The sequence below is a fragment of the Alosa alosa genome, chromosome 10, assembly GCF_017589495.1.
Source record: "Alosa alosa isolate M-15738 ecotype Scorff River chromosome 10, AALO_Geno_1.1, whole genome shotgun sequence".
Classification (NCBI taxonomy): domain Eukaryota; kingdom Metazoa; phylum Chordata; class Actinopteri; order Clupeiformes; family Clupeidae; genus Alosa; species Alosa alosa.
Window position 1 is genome coordinate 373,327 of NC_063198.1, and position 9,665 is coordinate 382,991.

A 9,665-nucleotide genomic window follows, 5' to 3' on the forward strand; every position below is an offset into this window, starting at 1 on the left:
AATATATATAAAACTAGCAGCCCTGTTTTACACACTTTTTATTAGTGTTTTATATATTCTGTGGAAGAAAGGAAGAGTCAGGCACACTCAATTGTATACAATTCCATGTAGGTTACTGTTTCTATTTAGATTCTGTTCACCTTAAAGGAGAATTCCGGTATGATATTGACCTAAAGTGTGTTGAAACATGATACCGAGTGTGAACGTATGTCTTATAGCCCATCTCAGCTTGTCCCCTGCACTCTAAAATCTGCACACATAATCCACACATGACTGTATATCTATTCAATATAAACTGTATATGTGAAATGATCATTCTTTTTCTATTTATGTCCTCCAGTGTGTATATTATTTATCCTTGACATAATACATACACTACTCTTTTTAACTATTTATTTTAATTTTCAATTTTAACAGTTTTTCTATTGTTTTTAAATTTTTCTATCATTTTTCGTTTTTATTTGCTGGACCTCTCTTCCTGGCTGTTGTAACAAGTAAATTTCCCCGGTGTGGCATTAAATTATGTCTTATCTGGAGATTTTATGCTGCTGACATCAGCATTTGTTGAACCCCCAAAACAACTTCTCCAGCACACTTTTTCTAAAGCTCCCTGTAACAAAAGACCCTCCTGAAAATCAGCTCCTGTCAAGAGCAGTTATGTTAGATATTATGGCTATTCATGTAATTATCTTTATATGATAGTCTTGCCATTTTTCAATTTTGAAACAAAGAAAATGACAAAAACATACTATTTTCACTGAGAACAAATCTATGTGGGAGTAGCACTGAGCTGGGTTCCTCTGAAAAATTACACCTTTTGTTCTGGAAGATGAAAAAACACATTAATCCACCACACTCCACTTATGTGCTTGTGTGTATCAGTTAATATAAATATTCTTGCACAGTACCTCTGTAGTTATGTGAGTGTGTTGTGAAAAGGAAGGTGATCTGATACATGTTGATATTTTTGCTTTCATGAAAAATATTTATTTTAAACCAGAGTGAAATATGACAAATTGTATCAAGTTTGTCTAGGCATCCACTGTTTCTATTGAAAGACAAAAAGTCAAATATACTATCACCCTTAAGACCTCATTTGTAGAGCAACCATTAGAATGATTTAGGTGTATTTAGTCAAAAAATCAAAGTCTTGTGAAATGGAATTTGGTTGACACAACAGTTTTGCTGTTACATATCACTGTATCTATGGATGTTATGGTAGTCTGGCTAATACTCTACTCTGTATCAGAACTTTGACCTGTACATATGTGCCCAACAGGCGAGCCTCCAGCTTGCTGACCAATCACCGCAAGCATCCAGCAAGGGACACGTCATTCACACATGCTGGCGCAATTATTGTATCATCTTTTATGTGGGTCAAAGCTCAACTGCCCGCTCAGACCCCCTTCAATTCACTGAGTCAATGTACTATCAAGTATTTTCATTCTCTAAAGAACAGGGTGCTCAGTAGAATGATTAACTGCATCATCTACGTAGTTTCTCACAGCTTAATTATTTACATTTGTATCAAGCATGGATGTATGTGCATGGGTTTGTGCAAATAAGCAAAAAAGCTGTGTTCTTTCTTCACATATTACCTCATAAATGCACGTCATTTTCTACTCCTCCTCCATTGTCCAAAGTATAAAATCTGTGACTCTGAACATCATGATGACATTCTACAAGCAAACTCCAAGCAACAAAAACACTACCTCAACCTCCAACGACCTCAACCTTCAACACAGGCTCTGACAGTAAGTTTTCTCCCTATCACCGTCAATTCATTTAATTTCTCACAGTTGTGTAATTTGGTACACAATTCACTATGTTTTGATATTGCATACTTGTTTTTTTATTATCACCCTGCTATGTTGAATTGTAATATTAACCTTACCTGCAACTAGAATATAGACTTATGGCGTAGGCTATACTTATATTTCTAGAATATTTTTATATCTTATATCTTCACACCATCATATAGCTTTCTCATGACAACTGCTACAGTTAAATGTTGTTTTCTTGGTAATTGCATTAATATTCATGGTGTCTGGAACTTTAGAAATGAATATCAGTAAGATATTACACAGCCACCAGGGGATAAATAAAAAAGAAATGTCTTAAAATGCCATATTTTTCCTAGCTCCATCTCCCTTTTATCTTCACAGAGGCATTCTTGTCCAGTAATTGGAAGCAGTAAACCAGTAATCCATTAACATGCCACCTCAACTGCAGTCTCAGAGCCAGCCTGGACCTCGCATTGTGCAGGGAGACTTAGGAGCCCTGGCCCCAGCTGTAAGGGAGTTCATTGAGACCAACATCGCACTGTGCCAGCCTGAGTCCTTGCATATTTGTGATGGCACGCTGGAAGAGAACTATGCTATTCTCACCCAGATGGAAGAGCAGGGCATGATCAAAAAGCTTCACAAGTATGATAACTGGTGAGTGGGCATTACTGTGTTAAAATAGCTGTTAGCGTGATGGAATCAGTCTGACTAAAGTCTGAGGATAGTCATCCAAACCTATAGAAATTCAGTCTTAATGCAGCTTAATGCACGTTACATTTTATCACAACTGTATCTGGAACCTTAGCAGTCATTCATAAATGGGGGTTTCTTTAAAATGTTATGCTGGTTATGTTGTCAGCTGGCTCGTGCGAACAGATCCCCGGGATGTAGCACGTGTGGAGAGTAGGACAGTTATCGTCACACAGGAACAACGAAATGCTGTGCCTTGTCCTGTGGGTGGAGGAGTGTCTCAACTTGGTCGGTGGATGAGCCCCGAGGAGTTTGATAAAGCCAGCTCTCAAAGATTTCCTGGCTGCATGAAAGGTATTGTAGGCCTACTCTTCAGCTCATCTTAGAAGTTCACAATAAAAGTGAATAGTAACACTTTAAATATAACCTTTTTGTACCTAAATTTGTACCTTAAAATAATGTTTCCAAAATCGCTTCAGTGGTTCATCAACTCATAACAGGGTGCACGGCACTTCTGCATTCGCTTTGCGACCCTCTATCGGCTATAACCGCACTATGCAAGTTTGCCAGATCGGGTAGCGGATCTGTAGTTCGATGGAATGAGATAAGAAACTACAAATTTGACTTGCTTCTGATGTCGCAATACATCATACTTTCATAAAATCATGCAACATACTCTACCTTGTCTGTGGACATCGTTATTTCCAAAGCCGGTGCTGGATAAACAAATAGCGTGTGTGCGACAGAGGAAAAGTGCTTTGGTGTTGCTTTAAGACAACACTTGAAGAAAACGTGAAAATGTTTTTATCTGTTTGTTTGCTTGTTTGCTTTCTTTTTGGGTGTAGGTCGTACAATGTATGTGATACCATTCAGTATGGGCCCAGTGGGTTCTCCACTCTCAAAGATTGGAGTGGAACTGACAGACTCCCCTTATGTGGTGGCCAGTATGCGTGTGATGACTCGTATGGGGAAGGCTGTCCTGAATGAGCTTGGAAATGGAGAGTTTGTGCAATGCCTTCACTCCGTTGGCTGTCCCCTTCCACTCAAGAGTGAGTGTCTGTCACATCGCAGATTAGTCACTTCATTTTTACTAACTTTACTGACACTGCAATTACTTCATAAAATGTGCTATAAATCTCTTACATCATTGATTATTGACATTAATAATATTGATAATAGTGTTAAGTAAGTGTCCTTAGAATTTATTTTTATGTCTTTCAGAGTCCCTTGTAAATAATTGGCCCTGTAACCCTGACCTGACATTGATAGCTCACATCCCAGATCAAAGACAGATTGTATCATTTGGGAGTGGCTACGGAGGGAACTCACTCCTGGGGAAGAAGTGTTTTGCACTCCGCATTGCCTCACGCATTGCTAAGGAAGAGGGCTGGTTAGCTGAACACATGCTGGTCAGTGTCAACACACGTTAGCATAATGCTCAATACCTAAAGACTCACCAATCCCAAGCCAGACCTTGCGCCAGCCTAACTTATATGTGCATTGTTTATAGATCCTTGGTATCACAAACCCAGCTGGGCAAAAAAAGTACATGGCAGCAGCATTCCCAAGTGCCTGTGGTAAAACTAACTTGGCTATGCTGAATCCCACACTACCTGGTTGGAAGGTGGAGTGTGTGGGGGATGACATTGCCTGGATGAAATTTGATTCAGAAGGTGAGCAGATTGTACTGTATATTCATGTATTATGTGTGCTGTGACTGAAAATTGTTTATTCATGCACTCAAGTAGTCAGAGAATCACTATATTTAATGAATTAACTTGATGTTAAGATGAATGAAATGTGTAGTGCCTAGAAGATAAGCCAAGTAATTACCAGGATACTCACAAGCATTGCATGTGTTTGTTTTCCCTAAAGGAAACCTGCGAGCTATAAATCCAGAGAATGGTTTTTTTGGGGTTGCCCCAGGAACCTCTGGAAAGACCAATCCCAATGCCATGGCTACCATATGTAAGAACACCATTTTCACAAATGTAGCAGAGACAAGTGATGGGGGTGTGTACTGGGAGGGCATGGACCAGGTCCTAGATGAAGGAATATCTGTCACATCCTGGAAAAACAAACCCTGGACAGAGGAGGACAGTGAGTCATCTTTATCTATTTTCTCTCTTACTGGTATTCTCTCACTCTTTTACATAGTACTTTCCAAATGTCTTTCACACTATTTTGTAATGCCCATTTACACCTCCACCTCTACTATTCATTCTTAAAACACCCCCACATTGTCCTTTCTTTCAGTTCTTATTTATATGATTTCTCAGGTACAGTTGAGCCTAGTGCCCATCCAAACTCACGCTTCTGCACACCAGCAAAACAATGCCCTATCATTGACCCATTGTGGGAGTCCCCTGAGGGTGTTCCAATAGAGGCCATCATCTTTGGTGGAAGGAGACCTGAGGGTGAGCTTTTTTTATTGGAGTATTTACATTTGTGTACTTGCCGATACCAATATTTCTACCACAAAATAACTAGCATGAAATTGCAATAAATTTTCTTCTCTGCCCTGATTGTTACAATAAGCCTAAAAGATAAATAATAATGAGTATCAAATAAAATGTATAATAGCAGGCTATTTCAAACAAAAATAAACAAACAATTATGTTTAAAAGAAGCCTCCACACTGGCACTGTGTCCATATCTAAACACATTATTGGACTATTTGCACTCTCTCTCAGTAAAATCTGATAGGGCAACAAAACATGATCCCATGTGACTATGTAGTTCTAGAGACCTTTGTAAAATTGGTGTGCCTCAATTAAGAATTTAGAGCGAGCGGCCACCTAGCGAGAGAGGCAAAGAGAGAAGATGCTTCTGCAGTCTGCTGCCAAAATAGAGTTAGCGAACAAGACTTATGCATTGTCTAAACTATTAGCCATTGAATAAAGCGGTGATTTTTCGCACACACTGTCTTGCATCTGCCTGTTGCTCAAGACTTCAGCTACAGTAGAAGTGAATTGGGCGCTGAGTCTGACTTTGGTCTTGGAGCATATAATGATAACTAACGGGACGATCTGGACTGAAAAGGCAGGGAAGGTAACAGTTCTCAGTATAAATGACCAAAATGTGTGATAGCAAAACACATTTATCTACAGAAACAGAAACCCCATGGAGTTTGTTTTGTATGCTAGGCTACTTATCCCCAACTAGCGCGAAGTACAGAGCTACACTACACCAGCGACGCACAACAACAACTAGGCTACACCAGAGCCCGTCTACGGAGAGCCTCCCCACTCCCTATTAATCCTATACCGAATTTGGCTGCATGCCCAGAGCCGTTTATTGGGCGCTACGAATGTCTATCAAATGCGTCTGTACGTGGCTCATAACGGCTATGGTGTGTCGTCATCGTCTTACTGCCATCCCTCCGTTCTGTGATTGGTCCCCTAACTGAGGCGAAAATTTGCTCCATGGTATCCAGGCTGCCTAGCAGAATTAATTAAATTGCGCACGCAAGGCAAGATTTTCCCAGACCCAGGCTAGTTTTCACCTATTTAACGACTGAAACCCTAATAATCCGGGAGTCATGTCCTTTCGTTTTCTTACAGGTTTACTTACAGGTGCTAATTAATGATGTCATTGACACGTTTGAAAGGCTTTTTAGAACAATTAAGTGACTTTAAAAAATATAATACTAAACCAAGTGTATTTTCTTTGCCTCCCCTTTCGAATACAATATTCAAATTACTTGAAAAAAAATTATATCCCGAGAAAAGTGGATTTTGAGGGGTAAAGCTCCATAGACCTCCATTCATTCTGGACTCGCCTGCGAGCGCCCTCATGTGGAACCACAGAAGGAACTGCAACTAGTTCAGAAACAGAAGTTCTCCCCTTATTAGACATTCTCTGGCTACACTCACGCATAGTTTAGTAGCCTGACGAGCCAGACCCACATCAAGATGTAGGGTCTGGGAACTTACCATTGGCACTGCTCAATCCGAAGGGACATTGACAATAAACGGTTGTCTTTCAAATTTCCTCTGCACGCAATAGGATAGGCTACAACTCATAGTCCCACGCATTTTCCCACCAGCGGAGCTAGTTGGCTTGTTGATCAAACTTTTGCCAATTTAAAAAAAGCAGCAACATCCATCTTCTTTGTTTTCAAGTAGCAGGAAATTCACACGGAACCATCACCGACTCTATACACGATGTGATTAGCCTGATAGAAGTTTAATTGTGTTGTTCTTGTTAATGTCTGTCTGTTCATGCCATCCACCCACTTATAGATGCCTGCTATGCTATCAAATTTGTTATAACTGCACAAATACGTTGAGTATGTTGAGTATGTAAGTGGAGTAGAACTTCCCTGCATTATATCTCTGTTAGTTATTATATTATATTATGTTATTATATTATTTATATATATTTATTGACTATTTAATTATGCCTGTGATTGAATGATGCCGTTCAGTTGGGGGCACCACAAATTATGGTCAAAAGGCGGTGATGAGGGCTGTTTACCTGATAAAGTGAATGCTTAGTAAATTCCATGTGATGTGGTATGGCACAGTGTGCGCTTTCAGTGCATTGACGGAAATCGCTGTTTGTGTTGCCTAACTACATCTACCCCACAGTTTCTAGTCACTCAGTGCCCAACCATTGTTTACTTTTGCAGGTGTACCACTTGTATATGAGGCATTTAACTGGCAGCACGGTGTCTTTGTGGGTACTGCAATGAGATCTGAGGCTACAGCTGCAGCTGAGCACAGAGGTGAGCCATTCTTCTCAACACATCCTAATTTCATACACACTATGTAGATGTGGTGAAAAGATAAATGTTGAAACAAACATACACATATCCTCTCTGATGTAGTTATGCTTACCTATCACCAGGAAAGGTGATCATGCATGACCCCTTTGCCATGCGACCCTTTTTTGGTTACAACTTTGGCGATTACTTGGCCCACTGGCTGAGCATGGCTCAGCACCCAGATGTTAAGCTGCCCAAGATCTTCCATGTGAATTGGTTCAGAAAGAGCCCAAGTGGAGGTTTCCTTTGGCCAGGCTTTGGTGAAAATGTCCGCATACTGGAATGGATGTTCCGCCGGCTCAGTGGAGAATCTGGGGCAATACCTTCTGCTGTAGGCTATCTCCCTGCACCTGGCTCTCTCAACCTATCTGGCTTAAATGAACAATTGGATCTTGATGAGCTGTTCCATCTCTCCAGAGAGTTTTGGGAGAGGGAAGTTCTGGACATCAGATCTTATTTAGACAAAGAGGTGAATGATGACCTACCAAATGAGATAAAGATTGAGCTGGAACAACTGGCAAAAAGGGTACAAAGGTTGTGAGAGTAGTGAAAGAGACATCCTAGTATTGCTAATTCCCGAGTATCTTAAATGCCTTTAGAAATCATTTAATTTAGTATTTTAGTTATTTTTTGGGACCAATTGAGCACTTGATCTGTGAAAGTGTTTGGATTCACCATATGCTAATTTTAAATAAGGCTAATCTTCTAACGTCTCTGTCCATCATGGTATTTGTTAATCTGAGATGTTTATTACATAAAAAGGTTCTCATGAAATGTGAAATTTTATGAAAGATTATTTAATGACATAACTTATTCATACTTTTGCAAGCTTGACATGTTATTTGCATAGTGATTGTATTATTGTTAGTTATAGTTATGTTGTAATACTGTCTAAGGTGCTTTGTATCACTTAACAAGAAAATTCTCATTTTTTGTACATGGTTGTTTCATAACTGTTTTTCAATGTCAGAAAGTGAGAGATCTTAATAAATATGACAATCTCAACTTAGAAGTGTTATTGACATTACTTTCAGTATGTATGTTTCAGAAAAGCCATAATATCAGAATTTTTACTTTGGATGGATGGATGTTCTGTTTGCGACCCTTACGGAAATTAACCGTGGTTTTACTATGACATAATAACCATGGTTTTTCAGTTTCATGTTTTTGTAACCATGACTATAGTTTGACCATGGTTTTTTGTAACCATGATAACCATGGTTTATCACTATAGTTGATAATGCATCATGAAATGCATGAAATATGCAAAGCAAGACAGTCTTTCTTTTCTAACATTATCAATAGAAGTTCAAATAACACTCGTATTCTATTTTCAACTGTTGATAAGTTAACAAATCCCCCCTCACAATTAGCGCCTGAACTTCTCTCAACTCAACATATCTGCTCAATTACAAATTCAACAACCTGAACCTCCAGCAACAAACAGAGGGAAACTAAACTTGATGTCAGAGTTCAGCTTGATAGACTACAAAACACTTGAAAAAACGGTACAGAATCTCAGCCCTTCCACATGTGTCTTAGACACTCTGCCTACCAATTTCTTCAAAACTGTTTTTCACCTCATAGCGGCGGATGTCCTTCAAATTGTAAATGTATCACTGCTGTCTGGCACTTTTCCTAAGTCACTGAAAACAGCTGTTGTAAAGCCACTTCTCAAGAAGAATAATCTGGATGCCTCCATGCTAAACAATTACAGGCCCATATCCAATCTACCTTTTATTGACAAATTTATTGAAAAAGTAGTCTTTAATCAATTAACCACCTTCCTAACATCAAATGGGTATTTTGATTACTTTCAGTCTGGTTTTCGGGCAAATCACAGCACTGAAACAGCTCTCATTAAAGTTTCCAATGACATACGCCTCAACACAGATTCAGGTAAAACATCAGTCCTAGTGCTACTGGACCTTCGTGCAGTATTTGACACTGTTGATCACAATATTTTACTACACAGACTAGAACACTGGGTTGGATTTACAGGCATAGTTATCAGCTGGCTAAAATCATATCTACAAGAAAGGAGCTTCTTTGTTGCCATCGGAAACTGTACCTCAACACCAACGTCCTTGACCTGTGGTGTTCCCCAGGGGTCGATCTTGGGGCCACTATTATTCAACCTCTATATGCTCCTACTTGGACAAATCGTTCAAAAATAATTTGATTTCATATCATAGCTATGCAGATGACACACAAATTTACTTAGCTCTATCACCAAACAACTATGGTCCTCTTGAATCTATGTGTCAGTGTATAGAACAAATCAACATATAGATGTCTCAACATTTTCTTCAGCTGAACAAAGAAAAAACTGAAGTAATTATATTTGGTAAAAATGAGGAAAGACTTAGGGTTGCCACTCTCCTTGACACAAAAGGGTTGAAGGCAAAGGATACTGTTAAAAA

General features: G+C 39.2%; 1 protein-coding gene across 1 annotated transcript; it reads left to right on the plus strand.

Moving 5' to 3' along the window:
- Positions 1–1,654: 1,654 nt before the first annotated feature.
- On the plus strand, positions 1,655–8,251 carry pck1 (phosphoenolpyruvate carboxykinase 1 (soluble)). The gene is made up of 10 exons (XM_048255929.1): positions 1,655–1,754; positions 2,166–2,438; positions 2,644–2,828; positions 3,320–3,523; positions 3,696–3,883; positions 3,985–4,147; positions 4,350–4,574; positions 4,754–4,891; positions 7,108–7,203; positions 7,326–8,251. The coding sequence occupies exons 2-10, from the start codon at positions 2,215–2,217 to the stop codon at positions 7,781–7,783; spliced, it is 1,881 nt and encodes a 626-aa protein (XP_048111886.1). The 5' UTR covers positions 1,655–1,754; positions 2,166–2,214; the 3' UTR covers positions 7,784–8,251.
- The last annotated feature ends 1,414 nt before the right edge of the window (positions 8,252–9,665 follow it).

Bases quoted from the DNA above. Each gene is read 5' to 3' on its own strand.
- pck1 (XM_048255929.1), top strand. From the start codon at position 2,215: ATGCCACCTCAACTGCAGTCTCAGAGCCAGCCTGGACCTCGCATTGTG. The intron at 4,148-4,349 runs GTGAGCAGATTG...TTTTCCCTAAAG, and splicing joins GATGAAATTTGATTCAGAAG to GAAACCTGCGAGCTATAAAT. The intron at 7,204-7,325 runs GTGAGCCATTCT...ACCTATCACCAG, and splicing joins AGCTGCAGCTGAGCACAGAG to GAAAGGTGATCATGCATGAC.